The sequence below is a fragment of the Parus major genome, chromosome 6 (assembly GCF_001522545.3).
Source record: "Parus major isolate Abel chromosome 6, Parus_major1.1, whole genome shotgun sequence".
Taxonomy (NCBI): domain Eukaryota; kingdom Metazoa; phylum Chordata; class Aves; order Passeriformes; family Paridae; genus Parus; species Parus major.
Window position 1 is genome coordinate 14,926,546 of NC_031775.1, and position 23,258 is coordinate 14,949,803.

Below are 23,258 nucleotides of genomic sequence, written 5' to 3' on the forward strand. Positions count from 1 at the left end.
GTGTTCTGTGTAGAACTGGAAACATGGAAGCAGAAATGTAGAGAGCTGAATAACCAGTGCAATAGTGACTGGCAGCAAAAGATGAGCAAAAATGAGGAGAAAGCCATAAATGAAAACGAGGAATTAATAAAGCTGCAAAAAGAACTGAAGGTAAAACATAATGATATAATTCATACTTAAATCTAAGGCCACAAGGCCCATTTAGCAGTCTTAAGGGGTTTTTTGTGTCACTGTCTTCAAGAGCCTAGGGCATGATATGGCAAGTCATTACACTGGTAAAGGAAACCTTTGGAGCATCTTTTCCATATGGCATCACTGATGCCCCATAGCATAGTGCCCTATGTTATGCTACTGCTATGCACAGGGCTTCTGTAGTTGCCTTCCTCTTACAGTTGTCCTAATCCAGCTCCTGATATCAATCAGTTCCAGGGATCTCTCCTGTCAGTTGATAAATCAAACTCTTTCTCAAGATCTTGTACTTACTGCATGGCCTTCGTGTAAGGCTAAGGACTTTCCTCTAACTCTCCTTGGATTAGAAAGCAGGTTTATTTTCTAAGCAACTTCACAGGTGCTTCCTGTCTTATGTGGCAGAATGTCTGACAAGAGGTTTGATTGTGATAGGAAAGGAGATGAAGTTGCTGTGGATTGAAGTGACATTCTTAGGTACATGCTGTCTCTGCCTACCATTCGAACGGTACTGCACTGTTTCCCTTTCAGTCTTGAAGCAGAGATTAGTTTTCTAACATGTCCTTGAAGGCCACGTAAAAGCTTGGGGGTTTGTAAGGCAGAAGTGTCTGTTTACCATTACTTTTGGCATATGTGTCTGTGACTGACCCAGAATGCTTTGAGGGGAAAAAAACTATTCCATGAAGATGTGCTAGTCTGAATAAGAAATGCTGAAAATTGATCATTTTTTGCAATACAGAAGAACAAAAGAGTACTTATACCTGGGAGTATGCTAGAGTAAAACTGCTACTGTTTCTGTTATGTTTTTGAAATTAATCAAATCAATGGTATTCTGAATTTTAAGGTTTTTTTTTTTTTCCTCTCTACTTACGGTTTTATTTCTGGTTTCATCGAATTAGGAAAATGAGGCGAAGTATCAAACTGATAGAAAAAAGTGGCTTGAGGAAAAAATGGGACTCATAAATCAAGTAAAAGAAGCTGAGAACCATCGCAACAGGGAAATGAGAAAGTTTGTGGAGGATAGAGAACACCACGCAAAGCAACAAGCAGAAATTGTAAGTGACTTTGTCTCAGCAGTGTCTTTAGTACAGAGTAAATCATGTGTCGAGTTGAACAGTAAGGGTACTTGAGAGTACCTGGCCTTAGTCAAGTCCCTTACCTTGTCATGTGACAAAGCCTAGATGAGATGTTCTCATCATGAAAAAGGAAGAATAGGAGGATCATGAAATGAAAAATCCTAGCACATAATGGAAGTTAACATGCATGTTCGTTCCTGTTCTATAACTGCCATCTCACTATGAAGTCTTAATTTCATACTGTGTTTAAAACACCAATATATAACCTACACTTTAATGAATTGCTCCTTAAAAGCCAAGAAAGCTTATTTTGGAAAATACTTGGTCATATAAAATACAGTATGCTGCAGTAATATGTGCTGGCTTTGGGGAGACTGATAGGTATTAAATAAGGTCCCTTGTTCACTGGACTGCATAATGGTTGTAATTTTTGAATCAGATGAAGTTACTGTATGAACCTCTGCACTCTAAAACTAGAAGTAGTTAGTGATGCCTTTGTGGACCTGCAATCAATACAGGAGGATCTTAGGAGCTTACAACTACTTTTACTTTATCTGCGACTTTTCTTGCCTGAGAATTGTAATTAATAAAGTCTTCAAGTGAGCAAACAGGAGCTGTGGTTCTCAAAAAGAAAATTCTCTTCACAAATTGTATAAATACAGATTTTCTAGTTAAAACATGGTTACACATAGCATATGTGTACTAAAACTAGTTCTAGTTGAGCTTTATAAGATCAGTATAGGCTCTCAAGTTTACTAAAGCTATAAAATAGTAGTAACAGTGCAAAACAAAACTAGCAGAAGAGTTTAGATACTGTAGAAGTGGTATTCTAACAATCCTTTTTTAATATTTAGGAAAGACTTGCTGCACAGCTGGTAAAGAAGGACAGCAATCTTCAAAAGTGGCGTCAAGAAAGAGATGAACTAGTAGAAGCATTGGAAGTACAGCTCAAGACTTTGGCTTCTAGCACCATACAAAAAGATAAAGAAATAGAAAGGCTGAAACAGGCTGCACTGACAGCTTCAGAAAAGGTCAATTTTCTCTTTCTTCTGAGTGATTTTTTTTGAGGTTTTTGTTACCTATTCTGCAAAATACTGTATTTGTTCTTTGCATTCTGGCTCTATTTTTTGTTCTCAAACACTATCATATTGAAACCATTTGCAGTTAATTTAAAAAGAAAAGCTTTAGGTTTGTTTGCAACTGAATTTGTAATAGTAATTGGAGTTTGAAAATATTTAGTAGCTCAAATAAACAGTCTTGTTAATTTGGACTAGATATCTGAAACAACTCTACCATTTGTTGTCCTTTTCATAGCACCAAGAACTTAATGAGCAAATGGAAGGTGAACTTAGAATTCTAAATAAGTATGGCAAAATAAAAGTTTTGCATTATGTTTCCTCAGATTCTTACAAGACTTTTCTCCACTTTACATAGAGGCATTAAATTATTTGCTTTGTATTGGACACCTGACTGGTTAAGCCTGCAGTTCTAAAACTGATATGACCATGTAATCATAATGATCTAATGATAATATATTACTTTCTTTGGACAGTCCTGATATTTGTGACAATTTTTGCTACGTTTATTAGGATAAGGAAACTGACGTAGAAGATCTGAAACAACAGCTGGCAGACAAAGATGACTTTATAAAGGAAATGAAACAGCAGACTAACCATGAAAATCCTCAGTCTTTGGCAGAAGTACCTTTACCTGAAGAACGACAAGATAAAACTGATCAGTCTGTAAGTAAAGAGGTATGGTTGTTTGTGTATTAATGATACATTAATAATTCTGTTGGGTTTTTTCAGTATATGTTTCTGTATATAGTTCTGTGAATCTCCCAAAACTTCTTTGTACTTTACCTGTATCTTCAGTTCTGAGTTCTTATTCATTCTTTCACACTCACTCTCAGAAAATAAGTACTTAAATGCATATTAGTTCTCTATGCATTATAGAACCTTTGTACCTGAGGCAAAAACTAGTTAACTAGTCCAAGTTATATAGATTCTGGAGATGTGTTATTTGTAGTGTCATCTCAGTTTGATTATGTCAGTGTTAAGGGGATTTCAACTCAAACTGCTTTCATGCTGTCACCTCTTGTGTAGTGAGATGATTCTGTGATGAGCCAGCCCACATGGGGTTCTTAAGAACAAAACATTATCTTGCATCCTACTTAAAACAAAACCAAACCAGTATTTGAAGTGCACATAAAAGTAGAAATAAATACTGTAATAGTATAATCATATGAATAATTATATCTGACTTCAGCTGTGTGCTCTTGAGAACTTACCTCAGAGTGATGCATATGAAGTGGCTGATGATTACATAAGTCATCTGAGAAAAATATATAAACACTTTTGAAAGTGTGACCAATAGCAGGGCAGACTGGGGTTTGCTTCCTTCCACTGTAGGAAGCCTGTGTGTAGCTTTGTTAGCTAATGACACTATTCCTGGGCGACTTTATTAGTCTGCTCCATTCCTGGGAATGCAGTGCTGCTGGGATTCTGGGTTGGGATTCCCTCTCAGAATCTCAGCAGAGCCTGTTGGAGAATCACCTTTTGGCTTTCAATGAGCTTTTATTGTTTCACTTTTCAAGAGGAAGGAGGTTCACCCTTCAGGGTGGAACAGCTGGAATTCTCTCGAAGAGAATGACAGCTCTCTAAAGATAAGCTACAGAAATATTCTTTTCTCACAAAAGCTGCTATTACTGCCTAGTTCCTAAGGAGCAGCAGAGTTAAGATGGAGACAATCATTAAGGGTTTCTGCCCTTGAGGAAAAGTTACTTGGAAACAAAGTATCGGGCTGAATTCAGCAAGGAAAATTCTGTGAGCATAGATACAATGAAGCTCAAAAATTAACAAAATGGGTTTTAGATAAGGCTTAAACTCTGCTGTAGTTGATTTCTTCACTTCTGTTTTAAGTTTTCTGAAAGCCAACAGCTGGAAAATAAAACACCTATTTTGCAATCCACTGGGTGGTGCAGGGTGATATGTATTATATATAGTTTTTAACTCACAGTTAGTTTAAAACTTGTTTTCTTCCGATTTCGATATACTTCCAGGACCATTCTGAAATTGTCCTTGACTCTACTGAAGTGTCCACAGAGGATGGAAAAACAAGTCGGTTCCCAAAACCAGAGATAGAAATCCAGTTCACACCTCTGCAACCCCATAAGATGGAGGTGAAGCACCAGGGCAGCACCTCACCAGTTACAGTTAAAATGCTCAAGCCAAGGAGGAAAAGGAAGAGTGTAGAGATGAATGAGGTGTGAACTCGACCAACTGACAAAATCGGTTGTGCAGCTTTTCAGTTTATTACTCTGATAATTTATTAAAACTCTAACTTCTTATTTTCTGCTGAGATCCCAGGGATATATGTAGGATATTATTTAAACCCCATGTCTCCCAAGTGGTGGGTCTTTGGCCTGTGTTGAATAAGGTCATAGGCTTCAGCTGATCCAGACTTTGTCTCCTTGTGTCTGATTTGCACTTTCTCTTTACCTTTTACATTTTTCTCTCCTGGACAGTGCCATTTCTTGCTGTCTCGAGCTCTGATCTGTGGGATTAAAAATCAGTTCTATAAAATCATTTAGTTTATGTGGTGGTTGGTATAAATTATAATTTCTTCTAATTTTCTTTAGGATTTTGTGACAAGTGAGAACAAGAGAAATGCAAAACCTGCTATGGCTAATTCACCATCTACAAGTGACAAAAAAAAGGTTTGATTTTGTTCCATTTTTTAAGTCAGTTTAGCCTTTACTGTAGACTTGTGAAAAGAGCAAATATTCTTGTTCAGAAGTACCTTATCCTTATCTATATTTCAGCAGGATTTTTCAACATTTATGGTGTCCTCCCACTAAGCTCTATAAGCTATAAGGTCTATATTTGCCAAGAATGTGTAGTGTCCTACCTGCAGTGTGCAGTGATTCAAAGGGGAGGGATGTTGCATATTGAGTAGTTAAAAAGACTAGTTTGAGCATGTTATTGAAGTGTGGTTTTATAGGCAATGCCTTTGAAATAAAACTAAAGTTTATTTATATATATGGCAATTATAAAAAGATTATTTTAGGCCATAGTAGTAATTTGGCCAGGTTCAGAAGGTGAATGATTTATTTGCCCCATCAGATTCTTTTATTAATAATAATATAGTATTATAATTACCTTGTCTAGTAAAATACTCTACAACTTTGAATCTGCCTTTAAAAAAAAAATCCTCTGTTTCCTATATGACTCATGCTCTTAAATTGTATTCTGTGAAACTTCAGCAATTTTCTTTCTTCTAGGTATAAAATGAGGTTGTCTACATTACTTACTGTAGTGATATCATTACTAAATTGAACAAAAGTGTCAGTAGCAAAGCTCAGTGTGTCAGCTTGAAAATAACATTGAAGTAAAATGAAATGAAACTTCATGATTAAGACAATTTTCAGCTTAAACAATGATCCTGTATTTCTGTACAGACAGCTACTGCACAATCTCTTAGAAAAGAATACCCCTTAAGAAGGCAAGAATCTACCCTAAATAAAAAGTCAGCTAAGAAGAAAGATGGGACGCTACAGAAGATTGGTGATTTTTTCCAAAGTTCTCCTACTATTATTCACTCTAAAGGTTTGTACTAAAGTGTTGTTTATTCCCTATTTTCTGGTTGTTCTACAATGGCAGAGAAGAAATATTGTCTTGGTTGTGAGGACTACATAATTCTAAAACCTAGATAAGTGTGAAATATAAACCAAGTGGAATGAAAGATGCAGTGTGAAATATAAACCAAGTGGAATGAAAGATGCAGTGTGAAATATGTGCATATTTGTCATAAAAGCAATTATAATTGTTGGGCCCGTAATGTTGGAGTTACTCTCTACTTATTTACACATAAAAAGCAGTTCTACAAACTTGCCCTGCTGCTCTAAAAAGATCAAGGGCTGAATCCAGACTCCAAATCTTACCTTCTTCTATAAGCAATCCCTTGTTGCTGTGGAAACTTTGCTAATGTTTTTTGATGTACATTAATCCTATGAAACCTGAAAGCCAGTGATGAAAATATTTAGAAGACTTCATTAAACTGAATATAGAGCAATTAATGGATTTTGCTAAGTTTATGTATAGCTTTTGGAAGATTAATTGCTTGGACTTTCCGCTGAAGGATATGTTTTTATTCTTGCCTACAGTAAGAATGATCTCCGGGTTACTGTGTTTTTTAAAAAAGAATTAAAATTAGCAGAAGGCACAAGGAATCACCAGTATTTAATTCTAAAAGACACTATTACTTGTTTAAAACAAAGTTGGTAGTTTTTTTAATGTGGACAGTTAAAATAAACTCCTGTACCAACTTGAAAGCTTGTCCTGCTACAAAGTAAATCTTAATTTATCTGACATAATACAGTCTCAATAATAACTGTGTGAAATTTCTTAATACTTCTATGTTTGTCATATTGGTTCCAGGAACACAGCATTTGTTATTATCAATGGAAGCCAAAGTCAGACTAGTTAAAATTTCATCCTTGATTTGAGCAAAGGAGTTCTGTTTTGTAACATTTCTTACCATGTCCTGTGTAGTTTCCCTGTTTGTATAATAGTATTGCTTATTTCTTGTTTTTATTTTTTTCTAGTGCACATACTCTTCTCTTTATAGAGCTAGTACTAGTTTGATAAAACTATAAAAAGGTATAGAAAAATTTGACTGTACACTGTGCTTCTGTCAGCACAAAAGTTATGCCTCTGTTCAACTTAGTAGTATTTAAGTGAGATCTGAATTCTAATTGATTTTCAATGTGCTGTTTAAATGTGTCCTTTAAGCTTTTGCACCTGAAGCTACAGAAAGCTGCTTCCAGATACAGAAAACTGGTAGTCAAATACCACTTCTAAATTTTTATATTTGAGCTTTGGTCTACACTGGTTTAATTTTTAAATTGTTTTAATAAAACTTGATTCATTAATTTTGAGGCTCACAAAACCATGGTATGTATTTATGATAAAATTTATCTTCTAGCAAAGAAGCTCATTGAGACAATAAGCTCTCCCAAGTCTGCAGAACTAGAAAATGTCAAAGAAAACGAGCTCAAGCCAAAACGTGCTAAGAGAAAGCTGTATTCAACTGACACTTATTGCCCTCTGGATATCCCTGGTTCCTCAGTAAGTGATTAAGATTCCTGTTTTGCCCACTGTAATGTTTTCCTGTAAACTTAAATTAAAACTATTACAGGGGAAAAGACAAATCTGAAGGTCTAATCGAATTACAGAAGAGGTTTGAAAATACTTATGTGTTTATTCTACCTAGCCATTCCTTTTGGTCTTTTCTTTCTGCTGTTCTCCTTATTTTTTTTTTCTCACCTGTATTTCTTTGACTGCTGACTGACTGTGTAGGTGATACAGCAATCATAGAGATGACTACATCTGGATTCACAGATAACTTGTAGTGTGTGGAGGATTACTTTTTCTCTGCTACAGCAGTGAAGTTATAATTTGTTTTTCCAATAGTTGCAGTTCATTTAAGTGTAGCATAAAGGGAGAATAGAGACCAGTAAGGCATCCACAGATTTGGAATTACATGGTTGAAACACAATAAAGGTATGCATGTACAATTAACTTTACAGGTAAACACCAAAGGTATTTTTCAATTCCATTTATGCCCAAGTGATATTTGGGCATAATAGCATGTGGATACATCCATGCTTTTCAAAGCATAGTCTAAATATTAGCCTTCTGGATTTGTTTTAATTCTGGGGCTCTGTCTAAGCCAGTCTGAGTCTTGCAGGCCCAGAGTTTGATGTATTGTTTCAGAAACACAGCTTTGTGGTTTAGACAGTAACTGTAGTGCTCAGCATTCTTCTGCTCTGTTGGAAGTACATCTCTTCATTCTCTTCCATCCTTTCTTCCCTGTGCTATGGTAAGCATTTTCCCATACTGTTGAATTTTCTGTAAATTGTATGAATGGATGCAGCAGGACACAATATGTTGTCTGTAGGAAGAAGAAAATGGCAGAAATGCTGAGCAAAATGAGCTACAAAGCTGAAAGACTGAATCCTGGGGAAGTCAGAGAAAGCTAGAGAAATTTAAGCTGAAAATGTTTTCTGGGCATTTCCTGTATCAGAAAATAAATATCCGAGACTAGAAGTGAGAGCTGTATTCAGATAATATTTTTTTTTGGACTTTGGTATTCCAGCAAAAATGGGATTTTGTATGGAATTATTGTGTGGGACTTGTTGCTTATTATGATGCACTAAGATTGTCTCTGTATCCTGGAGACCCCTGACAAAAAAAGGTAATAGAATCATAGAATTGTTAAGCTTGAAAAAGATCTCTAAGACCATTGAGCCCAACTGTTAACACAGCACCACTGGGTTAACTCCACAAAACCATATCCCCAAGGGCCACATCCACACAGTGTTTGAACTCTTCCAGGTATGGTGTTTACACCATTTCCCTGGCCAGCCTCTCAGTGAATGCATAAGTTTCACCAGAGTGACTCGGGTCAAACTCTGGAAACAGATTCTAGGAGAAACTCTTCTGTTGGGCATGCAGGTCTAGAAGGTGAATGTAATTTGTCTCTGAAAAAATGCTGAATAACCGTCTTTTAATCCATCTTTTTCAGATCCTTGTAGAACAAAAAGAGAAAGAAAGTGATCATCTAATCATCAAGCGACGGTTGCGATCAAGAATAGCGAAATAACCTTGCAAAAATGTGTTTATATTTCTTAGCTAGGACCTATTCCAATTTTATTATTCCAGCTCATTCTGTGTAGAAAGCAATAGATATTTAGTCATGCTTCAAAATCTGTATATAGTTGTATAGAATTGTTCTGACTCCATTAAAAATGCAAAGTTCAAAAATCCTTGTGTGTGAAACTTTCATTTACTGGGAACAGTGTCTTTGGAAGTGTTCATAACTTATTTGTTATGCAGTAAGATAAGTTATGCCTGTGCAGAATGGTTTAAATTGCTTTTTTTCAGGCAGCCTATCTACCTTGACTTTGAGTGGAAAAATGAGTACACATTGATACTTGTAGATCCTTAAATTCTTCTAAAATACTCAAAAAATAGCTTGCCTCAAGTTCAGCTCCTTTTTGGTGAATTACTGTTATTATTATGGCAGTCCAGTTACAGACAAAGTAAGGGGTTCTGGAAGGAAAATGAGGACACTACTGCATAGAGGTCGAGCCTTTAAATCAAGGAGGAACAGTGGCACCATTTGATCAGAGAGCTGATGAAGAGGGGTGACTTTCTTGAATTAAAGTGAAAAAGGGAAGAGAATATTCTTTGGAAGGTCTTTCTGTAATAGGGCAGCTTTCCGCTGATCATGCAAGTATTGGAACGTGGTTGAAAAGCTGCTTCGTGCTGTGAGAGAGGAGAAGTAAGACTGCTTTAAGGAAAGGTGGCCGCAGGGTGTGTGCGGGGCCGGGTTCGGTGCGGCCGCCGAGGAGCGCAGCCCCCGGGAGGTGGCGCCGGGACACCGCGGCACGGGGAGCCCGCCGGAGGGGCTGCTTTGTTTTAACCCCCTTGCTTTGTTTTAACCCCCTTGCTTTGTTTTAACCTTTGATCCCAGCTAACCGCAAAAGAAGGTTCGGAGCGAGGCCTCGGGACTATATTCTCTTGCCCAAGTCCTTGCCCTCCAGGTCTTTTTCCCGGCTCCTGCCTGCCCTCGCAGCAATCGGCACAGAAGCCTGGCACTGCGGGGGTTTGGTCAATATCCCTTAAACTACTTCTGCTCTGCCGTGTATTGTGCCGACACAATCATTTCACCAGAAATGATTGCACACTGCATGGGCTCTGCAAAACACCAAATACTAGTTCTCCCCTCAGCTACCTTTAATACTTTGGCTATAGTCAGATGAGCCAGTGGAAAGGTTCTTGGCTGGCAACACATCTCCATGCAATCTCCTACAGATTCAATTTCTTAAAGAATAGAAGCATGTGGAAGTAAGCCAACATGAGTGAGTTATTTGAGAGTGTTTGACAGGAGCCTTAAAAGCAGCTGACAGTAGAACAGTTTTATTTTCTGAAGAGAGTCACAGTTGCTGTACAAATTAGTTTTTCCTTGCTCATAGACTTGTGATATCGAGGTTTGTGTTCTGAGAGAAAAGGAATGGTGGAAAAAAAGAGAGAAGTTATATATTTATATTTAAATACCTCATTTGGTTTGACTGCTTGGTGTTAATCAGACACTTCTGCATGCAGATGCCAATATGGAAGTTAGTACTGATCTCAAGAGGGATCATAGAATCAATCATGTTCCCAGGAGAGACAGGCAGCTACTACACACGTACTAAGCCAAGGAATTTATAGAAGCAGATGCATTTGAAATTAGCCATACTGGAGTTTTTTCAACCTGTTCAATGTATAATAGTTACAATATTAACACTGTTTGAACTTTGTGAAAAAACAGTTTCAGAAGTTTGGATACTGTAAGAATATCCAAATCATCAGTGTTTTATTCCACTGCAAAAGGTGTGTGCTACATCTATCCTGTATTACTCACTATGATTTGGGTTTTAGGATAGCGCTGAAAAGAGGATAAAAAAATAATACATGGGAGGAAAAAGTATCTAGAAAAAAAATAATCTAATTAGAAAAAAAAGAATCTAATCAGAAAAAAGCTGTCATCTCCTTCCTGTGTTAATGAGACCTGGACAAATGCTTCCAGTAGACAGCAGTGTGACTCAGGACCAGATTGCAAAATCAAACACTGTAACTTGAAGTGATCACAATGCTATTGAAACTGACTCTGATTAACTGCACTCTGTGAATTGCTTAAGCTGATTTTTCTATTCCAGAGATCTGAAAGTTATTGACAATGTGACATTGGAGGCAGGAGCATAGTAGTGAACAATCTAGAACAAGACATGCTAGTTTGGTTTCATCTGTATCTAATATTTATATGTGATTATATCACAGAAGAGGTTTGTTTGTGTTTTTTGGTAACAGCATTTGCAACAGGAAAACAGCCCAATTACTTGTTTCCACTGTATAACACCTGTCCTCCCTCAACAGTGTGTTTACTTGTGCTCTGCTGCTACAAAATTGACTTTTTAAAAAGGTCAGTGTTTGGCGATTATCAGACTTATTTGTGTACATTTTCACAATGCACAACTGGCAGGGAAGATAAGTTCCTCCACTTAAAAGGGTAATTGAACATTTAACACAGTAATTTTATCAGTTTGATACCTCTCTTAACTGCTGTGACAATAGGGTATCATACAAAGTTATTGGCAATTTTTTGAGATACAGTGTTGTCAGTGAGTTTCATCAGGGCTGAATCTTTGTGAGGTGATGAGGGCAAGAGACATTATTACTACACATATGCATTTCAGCACTGCACTTTTGTTAGCACAAGTTCCTAGCAAACAGAAGTATTGGCTCCTCTCTCTCCAGCCCTCTGGGCTGCTGCAGTGCTCTGCCAGAGCCAGGCTGTGGACACTGCCAAGTAGTTGGCTGAGGAACAGATAAACTGGGGCTGGCTTGCCATTTCTACAAAGCCTCTGAGCTCACTATTGCCTTATGATAAGTGGAATAAAATTACCTGCATTTACTTCCAGATACATCAGCCTTTTAACATGCAACATGATGTTTCTTTTCAGGTTTTGATTAATTATTTAGACCATGATTTCATTGGAACTGAGATTTTTGCATCTAAATGTAAGAAGTGTTTGAAGGTCTCAGGCTTTGCTCTATGAAGTCACAGCTTCCTTCTCTGAAAGAAATAACTACAATCACAGTCCAAGTCTTTCCTTATCAGAAGAAACTTTTTATGATCATCTCTGAGAAAGGAGGTTTCAGTGGTTGTTGAGGTGCTGCTGCACAGGTTGACATTCTCCTTTCCTCCCCCAAGAAGGTCTGGCTGTATCACCATGATGATTTGGACATGTTTTATCTCTTTCTATTTGGGATTTAAGAGCTTCATAGGGAAGAGACATTCTGAGAAGAGATAAAAAGATCCATGCCTTTACTCTCTACAGAAGGACCATGCTTCTGTAATAGGGAGGTCTTTGAAAAGTGGCTTTGAAGGAATCTTATGCTTTGAGCATTTCTGGGTTTTGAAGTAGAGGCAATGAGAGAATTCCTGAGGAAAGTGGTTTTACAGAGACACCTCTGTTCCACAGGTAATTGAGAAAGTAACTTATTCCTCTTTTGGCAGGGAGGGATGTCACTACCCCAGATGTGATAGTATTAAATGTAATGCTCATGTGGGTACTTGAATAAGATGTGATCCTCTTTGGGAAAAAACACAGCTGTGCCTGTTGAATGCTTCACTTGTTAAAGTGTTTCTGTCTTTCCTTAATTGGGATGAGAAGTCAGGAGATAGAGTCTATCTTTTAATCACCCATTTAAGTTTTCTGGCTCTGAAGTGTGAACCACCCAGCATTCCACCAAGATACAGTCTTGGACTGCTTGCCTTATGTGATTCAAAGAATAATTTTGAAACTGGGGAAGTGAAGGCTTTGTGGAAACTCCGTGAGCAAGATGTTCTGGATGTCTTTCTTTCCAAGTGGTTTATCCAGCTAAAACATATCCAAATAATAAATTTGAATGACCCTTGTTTTCCAAACAACAATTTCAACTGTTTTCAGAAATAAATTTTTGGAGCTATTGCTTTGAGCTTAATTTATTTCATCTTTTTAAGCATACGATGTCCATATATGAAATACCACAGGGTATTTATTTCCAGTAGCATCTATTGATAATGTCAAGATGATCAGATAGATATTTTCATCACTAATATTGACTGTTAAACTTGCTTATTGAAAAAAACACCCAGTGAAATGCTGACTCCTGCAGACACTGCTCAGGCAAAGCTGGAACACTGAGTTTCCAGCAGGAAATCACTTGGACAGTCTCATACAAAGTAAGTTTTCTCTTCCTTGTGGATTAAATTTAATAAACATACTCAGACTCTAGTGATGCAAATAAGTAATAAAAAATTAAATAGCAAGTACAGTCAGTCTCTTTGATTCTCATGACAGCTTTTGAAAGAAAAATCCTGAAGCTGAATTTCCCTTAAGGGAAATTTTCTTGTTTACTAATGCAATAAACATAACTGATGAAAGAAATATCTGTTATACAGATATTGCCAAAATACAAAGTTCTTCGTAACTTAAATATTTCAGTCTTGTGGGAGGTAGAAATCTGTGTTCCAGTAAAAGATATGCAAACCATATTTGCTTATCATTTGTAATTTACAGGAATTAAATGTCCTGCTTGATTCAAACACATTTATAGTATTTAATCCCCAAAGATGTTGAAATATCATTTTTAGTTATAAAGGAAGTTTCAAAAATTTGAGTAAAATGACTTTCCTCACCTCCTCATTGCTTAGCATTATAGCCACTAGGGAAAATGTAAATTAAAGCAGTCACAGCATGGTCAGCACCTGAAGTTTTTCCAGGTGCACCTTTGGTTCATGAGATCACAGGGCTGAGTTTGGAGCCCCAGAGGGGCCAGTCCCCGTTCAGCCAGGCTGTGGCTGTACTGCTGAGCTTGTGTCTCTGAGCAGGGCTGTACCCCTGAGCCTGGCCAAGCTGAGGAGTGACAGGGCTGGGCTGTGGCTTCAGGTGGTGCAGGGCTCTCACCACACAGACCTCAGCCTGGGCTAATGCGTCCTGACCGGCACCTGAAACTGCTGCAGAGGCTGGCTCACTCCGTGCTCAGGTTCTTCTGCTCTTGTAGATGCCTATAAAGTGCTAAAGTTGTGCCTTCTTGAGAGCAAACAAGTCTCAGTGGACATCTTCTCTACCCTTCCTTCTTTTCCTCTCTTGCTCTTTTTCTAATGTCACAGCTTGTGAAATAGAGTCAGCCTTATTCCACTATTTAGCTGTTCCCCTATAAAAAATTATGTTCTTTATCAGCATTTTAGTTTTACACTTCAATAAAGCATCACCTACAGTAAAACAGCACTTGAGGGTCCATTTTACCACTGTTGGAATGGGCTGAATGTTCCCAGTTCCCTTTTGATCTACCATTATTTTGCTTCACTCCTTTTCTCCCAGCCTACGTGCAGAATCAAAATATCAATCTTGGTTTTGTTTTTAATTTTACTGAGAGAGATCTTACTGCTGAAGTATAATAACACCTCTCACTTTTTCTGAACATCTAATGTTTGAGGTTTTGAAGATTCTGTTAGTTAACAAAATTATCTTATTATTTAATTCAAAAACCAGGTTCCAGATCCAATGAGCCCTTAAATAGTATTTTTTAACGTCAACACACCAATGACTGAAAGCTGATTAATTTATTACCACATGCACAATGCTGAATTGAATTAAAAGAGTAGGCAGAGAACTTCAAAACTGCCTTTTACTTTTTTTGTCTTTTGACATATTTTTCTCTTGGTTGCTGTCAGTTTTTTTGCATTAACTACAGGCACAGGAAATACTAAAACTAACTACAAATGGTTGGGAACAGGTCATGATAGATGCACTGCTGGACACCCCACTAAAGCTGCATTCAGAACTGAGATTGTGCAGACCACAGTTAGGACAGAATCACAGAATGGATCAGGTTGGAAAGAGCCACAGTGGGCCATCCATTGTGTCCAACCTCCCTGCTCAAGCAAGGTCGTTCCAGAGTACACAGGATTGTGTCCAGATGGTTCTTGAACATGTCCAGACTCCACACCCTTTCTGGGCAATCTGTTCTAGGGCATGGTCACCTGCACTGTAAAAATGTTCTTTTTTCCTGTTCAGGTGGAACAGCCTGTGCATCAGTTTCTGCCTCTTGTTCTGTGTACTTGGGTATCTGCCAAGCACCCTGGGTTGGCAGAGTATACTGATATGAGAAGGTAGCAATTGTAAAACTTTAGATAATGGAATTATTCTTTCATACCTCACAGCTTTGCTTTCCCCTGCTGCCATTCACATAGTCCTTATACTAAGAACTAAAGCAGAAAGAGGAGACTACATCATTGTGTTGGGAGCACACATCCCTTTTTGTTAGAAAATCCTGTCCCAGTCTGGAAATTGATTTAATTTGTAAATCAAATTGGAACAATTTGCCTGTGTGGTAAATAAAATGTCTGTTTTAGCTGCTATATTGTTCCAGCTGTCCTAACTGACTTCTCACAGTGTGCCAAAATCTGTCCTTCAGTGCAATTTTATGTGATTGGGTTGGCTTCCATCGACATTTGCCTGCAAGCAGAATTTATCCCCGTGGTTTTGTGAGGGACTGTAGTAAGAAGAAAATACTTTTGGAGACACAGCCTATGAGTTCTGAATGAAAAGTAGAAAATGTGTGGCTTAGAGTATGCCAAAATGACAAAAAGTTACGGTTTCATGGATGCTGATCAGAAAAAGGCTCCCGAAGTACTCAGTTACTTGCTGGTGTTATCAGAGATTCATTGACAGGCAGGTGCTGAAAAAGTGATTTCGTTTAAACAGGGAGCTGGAGAAGCTGTTGGCAGCTGCTATGAAGAGCAGAGCCTCAAACCAGCAGGAGCATAAAGCTTAGACTACCTCAGGTATTTTAAATAGTTTTTTATTGATGGGTGCTTAGTCTCCACAATGTTCTTTATAGGACTCTGAATACCAAAGGGATGAAAACCAAGCAAATGAAGCAAAACTGCCACATTTCTAGCCTTCTGCCCTTAGTGAACACCACAAACCTTTGACAAAAAACAGTTCTGCAAGTCTGTCTCCACAATTTAGTATCAATCTTCTCTTGCATCCAGTTATGGTGTCAGCACCTTTAGGAGCAGAGAGACCTCACAGAGTTTCATCAGCAGCCAGTGAGAACAAAAACCAGCATGGTAGAAATCTGAATTCCCACTTCTCCCCAGTTTGATCTGTATTCTGTCAAAAACACCCTGAAAGCTGTGAATTTATCCATGAAGCTAGGGAAGATAAGAATGTGAGGCTATAAATCTGAGATTGCAGTTATCTAAGTTGCCCATCAGCAAAAGGACTTTCTAGAGTCAGTGATGTAATTTTCCTGTAATAGAGATTAGCAGTGTCTGCAGGCTGTCAGGTGTTGTCTCTTGCAGAGGAATATGACAAAAGCAGGAAAGAATAGCACATCTCTGGAAAGGATAAAGATAATTCTTGATTTTGACAGTAACTGCAGTCAACTTTTGTGGGAAACAATCCTCAGAAAATGCCCTACATTGCATATCTCTGCAAGAATTATTTTTCCCCTTTAAATGACACAAACTTCAGAAAACATCTAGGCATAAACATTGCACATTTGTTTTGATCTTGCTGACTTCAAATGCCATTCATGTACTTTATTTTTATTTTGACTGTTTCAGTAAGCTTTACAATAGAAATTTAAGGGGAAAATAGGGTGGATTACCTCCATGAAAAATTAGGGTAAGGATTACAGGGTGGAGTCAAAATGTCTTGAATAAAGGGGAAAAAAAATAGAAATAGCTATAGGAATAAGAGACAGGAATAGGGTTGAATCAGATGGATTTCTCAAGAATCAGGTCTCTCTGCTGCACCCATAACAGACAGTAGCCCAATTGGTATCAAAGCCCTTTAGAACTGGAGTCCAGACCAGTTCTGGAAACCTGGAAATTTAGTCCAAGAACTCTTTGCCCTCTGGATCTCTTTGCTACAGTATCACTTCATTATTTCTTGCTCTGCCCTCACGGGATATAACCCCTTTGTAGCTACTTCAATGCATTTAAAGATCATATTTTTGTCCTATGATGTTCAGGCTTGCCTGAAAGGTCATATTTTCTAGATGTCTGCTCATTCCCTGTGCTCTCCTTTTGTTATCCCCAATATGTGTGGGGGTTCTCCTGGTCCCCATCCTGCCCCAGCTCCACCTGCCCCACCAGCTGCTGACTGGCCCTGGCTGGAGGTTGACTGGGAGGTGGCTGCCAGCAGGTTTCTTCCCAGGGTACTGTAATGCTGTGCCTGACACACAAACCTGGAGGGTGTGAGAAGAATTGGCCACTTAACTGGGGACTGGGGTAGGCTTAAATGTCATTTTGGCTCTGTGTGGCTTCTTGCTTTAGCAGAGCTTTTATAATCTCAGGGGAGGTTTAAATCTGTTTTCTCTAGAGACAAATATTTGCTATATGTAATGAGATTTATGTGCTTGTAAGGAAAAAGCTAACAAAGTAATTTTCATCTGCTTTTAACTAAGAGACTTCAGGCTCTCCAGGGATAAATAACAGTAAATAAAATACATAAATGATCATAAAAATTCTCTCTATCAAGAGATGGATTCTTACTTTGTGTAAACTGGAGCATAATTTTTCTCTGTAGAGAGAATTAAAAAGAATTGTTGCAAGATGTGCTCTACCTGTAGTTTTCCCATGTTGGCACATAAAACTTAAGGTAATTTTTTCATCAGAAAAAAAGACAGTCAGGAAATGCTGTCATCAGACTCCTCTAGGACAGAGCAAGGTTATTCTATTAATTATAGTTCCAGTCACTTGTCTTACTAATGTCAGTCTTTATCCACAATATTCCACCTCACTGAACAGCTGAAGACAAGTGGTGGATCAGCATGATGAGCTCCTTGTTTCTGCTTTCAAGCACAGAACACAGACTGAGCTAACTCTGGGTGTCTCCCAGCAGCTGCAGTGTGCTCCTCCAGAGCAAACCCTGGTTTGTCCCTGAGATTCAAGAGGTTTCATCTCATGGGCTGCTGTGGGCATTGCTGCAGGAGTGGGGGCTGCTGGTTTAGGGAGTAGGTTCAGGTGGTGCAGGGCCCCAAAGGTGATTTGGGAACATGGGACACAACAGTGTGTGCAGGGAAGGATGGATGGATGGATGGATGGATGGATTGGTGGATGGATGGATGGATGGATGGTGGATGGATGGATGGATGGATGGATGGATGGATGGATGGATGGATGGATGGATGGATGGCTGGCTGGATGTTAGGTATGTCTTCTAGTGTCTGGTAGTAATGTGCTCTGCTTTTTGAGCTAAGGCTGGGGTTTCACAGAAACTGCTGTAGTCAGAGGTGCATCCATCCTAATTCATTTAGTCTGCTGGGGAAGCAAATGGTGTGAGATGCAAGGAGGATGAAAAAGCCAGAGGTGAGGAGGAATGTGCTTTTGGTGAAAACTAACATGCCCCTCTAGTGTTGCCAGACTTTTCTTAGCATGGTGTATCAAACATAGCAGGAAGAATATTACCATGAAAAGCTATTATAAGGCTGTCCCACTATCCCTGCCCTTTCACCTTTTGCTTAGCTTAATTTAAATTCCTGGGGTTTATTTTTATGTCTGTATGTCTCTATTTAGATATCTGAAATGACTTATACTAGAATTTCAGTACCAGTTTCACATAAAAAAAAAAGACAATAAAATTTTTTGCTCTTAATTTCTTGGTGGTAGAAGGCTAGTTGTGCCCTTGGTGCCTCAGGTGTTATGGGAAGAGTTGGAACTATGGAAAAGAATCCAAACAGGATGTTAAAGTAATTCTCAGTGCAGAAATGGTTAATAAAGTAATGTTTCTGACAAGCTAATGTGCTTCTGGTGTACTTGTAATACTCTTCTGGAGGTGGAGGTACACACAACATGTATACTTACAATCTTCAGGTAAACACTGATACATTGATAAGTTTATAGACACACTATAAACATAAGAATGTAACTATGAAACAATGTGAACTGTAGATTTGTAGTAAAGGATACCTCTGAATAACTTCAGGCAGATTATTGTGTGAGTACAACAATTGTACTGCCCTTCATAACTCTGTTTTGGGGAGAAGCCTCACTAAATTTTTGAACCTGTGGTTTTCTCAGTCCCTGCAGCATGCTGCAATCTCAGAATTCATACAGTTTAAGCTTCTGTCCCTCTCAGCCTCCCTATGGAGATAATCTGAACAGTTGTGTGAAAACACAGTGAGCAGTCAGCAGCTGATAGTCTCTGAGTATTTATCAGTGCTGAAGGCACACTTGTCTCTTGGGTAAGTGAGAACTTCTAATCTCTTAGTGCTTACCAAACTCTTCTGGGGCTCCCAGACAAATTAGTTTTGTGCAGCCCATCATTGGTCCCTTCATAGATTTACACTGGCCATAAATCAAGAGCTTTCTCTTGTGCTTCTTTCACCACAGCAATGGAAAAAGAGGGAGAAATTGCACTAAATTCTGCAATGAAAAGCCTTTCCTTCAAATGCAGTTTTTGCTTTAGATGAAGCATATACAAAGCAAGGAAACTTGCTGACCCTGCCTGATAACTCTGGGCTGAGGGGGTGCTTTCTTACAGTGCTTGGGGATGGGATAGATACCCCTTTTTCTTCCTGGTTACAGGTTTTGCTTCCCCTTGATTGCACCAGCGCTGCTGAGGGTGTGGAAAGGACACCTGAGGTGCCTCACTGTGGTCCTGCTCAGGGGTTGAGCCAAGGACTGTCCCCTCTCTCCAGACACTGATGGCTGCTGGTCCACTCAAGCAAATATCTGAGTGCCCAAGGAACAGTGCTCATGCAGGTCACAGCTGTCTCCAATGCCACTTCTCTTAGCTCTGCGTACAAAACTACTCCACAAAAGATCAAAAGGCTCTACCTCCATCTCAGGCCTCCCTTTTGGCAGCTTGTTTTGAGTGATGCACAAAATTTTGATGCAAAGCCCTGCACTGGTAAAGGATTGGCAGCTTACTTTATCTCTGTCTTCACTCAATTTATGTATTCCCTTATAATCTGATGTGTGCTGAGGTGTGGACCTTGGTAAATATTTTTCTCTTAAAAAAAACTCATAAAAAAATATAGGACAAAATCTGTATTTGGGTCAAAAAATAGATAAGAAGTGTGGTATAGTTTAGCATCATTTGTTGTCTTTGACAGTATTTGTATTTTATTTAATTAAAACCCATGTGAAAAAAACCCACATAAGGCCATCTTTGAAAAATCTAGGAGCATCCCAAATCTCAGCTAAACTTTCTCCTTCACAGAGTTCAGTATCCTGATTTCTATTAATAAGTGCAACAAAGGATGCTTGGAAAATATGTAATGCCCAAAGGAGTTAAGGAGTTAATCTGAGACAGTTTCTGGTTAAGACTTATTGGAATTTTCTCTAAAATCAGATTTTATGGAATTCTTTTTTACTTTTCAGGATGTTACAGTATTAAAAAAAACCCAAGTAACAAAATAAAATGTATGTGCACATGCATTGGGGAAAGAAAAATACTTTTAAACTCCAAATTCGATTATGGTAACCAAATCTTTGCTCTGATTTGTTAGCATAATTTTACAACTGTTCTCAGTTAAACCAATTACTCACAAATCCTTTAAACACCCCAATGTCGTTGAGCACTGATAACGTTCCCTCTCATTTAATTGTAGCTACTGCATTTAATTGGATCTTCAAAAGAATTTCCCTCTAAGTTATGTGGGAGAGGAAAAAGCAGCCTGACCTCAAAATCAGCTGTAAATGGTTAGAAAAGAGCTGTAACTATGTGTTAAAATTGCCATAAAGAGTCTGAAAAGTATAGCTTTGTTCCAAACTTAATGTTTTATGTTTTGCTTTTGTGGGTTTTTTTAACATCTACAACACCCATTTTATGATATTTCATTGTTTGCCACTGAATTTGAGAATCCTGAAACTGCTATTGCCTTATGTCAACAATTCCAGGTACAGATGCTGGGTTTTTCTGGTTGTTTTTTTTTTTTTTTTTTGTCGGGAAAACAATTAGATTTAAACATGCCACAGAAGTGAGGCCCCTATGGGAGTGAGAAGGTAAATGCTGATGTGATATTCCTAGTGCAGAATTCTGCTGGCCTTAACATCAGACTGTCTCATGGAGTGTTTGGACAAAGATGATTACAAAAGCTGCTTAAATATCTTGTCATTGTAATACATATCTGTGCAAATGTGCAGGGAAAGGAAAAAGACTTATTTCATCCACTCTGAGGTGCCCTATTGTAAACTGTATTTTTCTTGTCAGTGTTGTCTCTGTATCTGATAGGGTCTTGGTAATTTGGAAATGAGGATCAGAGTTTTCCTTTGTCATGAAGCCAAAATCATCATTGGGTAAAAAGCCCTTTGTTCAAGTGTTTGTAGGACTCTCAGTATAATTTCAGCCCTAAGTGCTTCAAGAGGTAGCAGCACAAAGCTGCTGAACATTTCAGTGAGGAAGTTTATAGATGCCTCTCAGTTATGGATTTTACAACATCCTAATACACCCATATGCTTTATATGGGAGAACATTCTGATAAAGAGGCTTTCTCTTATGGACTGTAAACGCAGCTAGAGATGCTATTCAGTAATGTTTCTCAAAGGCATCCAAGCAATTTCTAAGAATCCAGGGACTTCACTGTGTTTTGTGTGCTCACAAAAAATTAAACCAAAAAAACAAACCCAATCAAGCAAGCAACCAAAAATGTGTAACACTGTAAGAGCAAAACCTAGGAGAAATGGTGTATGGACTGGCAGGTCCACAAAAGTCATAAACCAACAGTATTTCCAATGAAACTGTAAATGCCAGTGCTGCAACAAGCCTGGGTTTTATTTAAAAAAAAAATATGACAAAGGCATAGGAAATCTTTTACAGTTTTATGATGTTAAGCTAAGCTGAGCCCATTCAGCTGAGATGTGTGTTAAATGTAATCAAATGCCAAGTTCAGCATTTAGCAGAAATGCTAGATGGCCGTGCTTACAGAAGGGAGGAGTGCTTCTGGAGTATGGTATTTCTGATACCTTTGCAGGGTTGCAGATCAGACACCACTATGTAGTTTTTAATGACACGTTCAGGACCTGTGTTTGGGAGTGCAGAGATCAAGGCAACTCAAATGGAAAAACAAGCATCACTTTTTAGACTCAGAAAGCTGAAGTGTTTCTAGCACATCTCCAGGAAGAGGTAAACACACTATTTTGATATGCTCCCACCTTTCTAAAAAAGATGTTGTAACAAACAAAACATCTTAGTGGGTTCAATTAAAAACTCTGATCTCTTCCAAACAATTTCAAAGAAATCTGGGACTGCAAAGGAACCAGTCAATCTCCTTATGAACCCTTCTGGCCTTGGTTCCCTTCAAAGCTGAAGCAGGGGACTGGCAAAGGCTGCCAGTATCTGTGTTCCTGTTACCTGCAGTGTCACCATAGGGCAGCACAGGATAACATTTCACGTGTTCCACAAGATGAGGTAAAAACCCACAGAAGATATTCTGTGATGTGAAAATGTTTAGAAACAATCCTACTCAGCAATCCCTGAGTGGGAGTCATAAGGACTAGAGGAGTTGGCAGCTCAGTTTTAAAAGGAGCTTCATCAACATCCAGAAAAGTGCATCTTAAGTTAGCTCCAGAGTGACCAGGCCTGGACATGGTGCCTACCTAAAGTGCAGCATATATAAAGATTTAGGTGTGACATTGGAGTCTGTCTGATTATATGTGTGACTACAGAAGATCATATAAAGTTAAAAAGTCCCTTTCATTTCACAAATTTCTAGGGGGAAATATAAGAGGTAGAGTCTACTACTACTTGTTGACTCTCAGCATAATTATTTACTGAGGTAAATTGATTTAAGGTGTGAGAGCTCACAGGGATCTCTGCAGGGGTAATAGATGTATTAAGGACAGCTGAAAACAGTGGGTAGTGAGGTTTTCTGGGGCTGGAGAGAAGGGAGATGTGGTGAGGAGGTACGTGACAGTGGAGGCTGGAAAAGGAAGACTTTGAGGAGCAGGTGCTGGTCTGAACTACTGAGCACAAACTTGGAGCTCTGCCAGCTGAAGACATGGAGCAAAATCCTGTAGCTTCAGTTCCCTGATAGGTACTCGCTGGATGTTTATGTTCTGCTTTCCATCTTTCATCCAATCTAAAGAGGTTAATTCTTTTCCTCATCTGCAAAGTGTTTCTGCTGTTTGTCGGAGAGGTTATTGAAGAAGACTTCTGATGTAGGCTTTATCTTCTGTGGTGCAGAACGAGATAAAAATACTGAAGATTTATTCAGGTTCTCTGATCTTGATTTAGCCTGTGTTTTGTAATACTTTATTTCACTTCAAAGAGTGCTGTGCTTACATAAGAACTGAAGTAAATGTTTTAAAGAACACTTATTTCTGCAGCAGTTGAAAAGATTGTACTTTTTCTGTTGTGCTGGGCTGTGTGTGCGGTGCTGGGGA

General features: G+C 38.5%; 1 protein-coding gene across 8 annotated transcripts in view; it reads left to right on the forward strand.

Moving 5' to 3' along the window:
• Positions 1 to 9,090, forward strand: part of KIF20B (kinesin family member 20B) — a 33,170-nt gene extending 24,080 nt beyond the window's left edge. For 3 of the 8 annotated variants that reach the window (XM_015633786.3, XM_015633787.2, XM_015633791.3), the window contains 9 exons: positions 14 to 150; positions 1,086 to 1,241; positions 2,117 to 2,293; positions 2,852 to 3,016; positions 4,324 to 4,527; positions 4,903 to 4,980; positions 5,722 to 5,869; positions 7,248 to 7,390; positions 8,850 to 9,090. In XM_015633786.3, coding sequence (XP_015489272.1) covers positions 14 to 150; positions 1,086 to 1,241; positions 2,117 to 2,293; positions 2,852 to 3,016; positions 4,324 to 4,527; positions 4,903 to 4,980; positions 5,722 to 5,869; positions 7,248 to 7,390; positions 8,850 to 8,927 — 1,286 coding nt within the window. In that variant the 3' untranslated portion in view covers positions 8,928 to 9,090. Of the gene's footprint in view, positions 1 to 13; positions 151 to 1,085; positions 1,242 to 2,116; positions 2,294 to 2,851; positions 3,017 to 4,323; positions 4,556 to 4,902; positions 4,981 to 5,719; positions 5,870 to 7,247; positions 7,391 to 8,849 lie in introns of those variants that run through there. The other 5 variants (XM_015633788.3, XM_033515710.1, XM_015633789.3 and 2 more) reach the window with 5 other exon arrangements.
• The last annotated feature ends 14,168 nt before the right edge of the window (positions 9,091 to 23,258 follow it).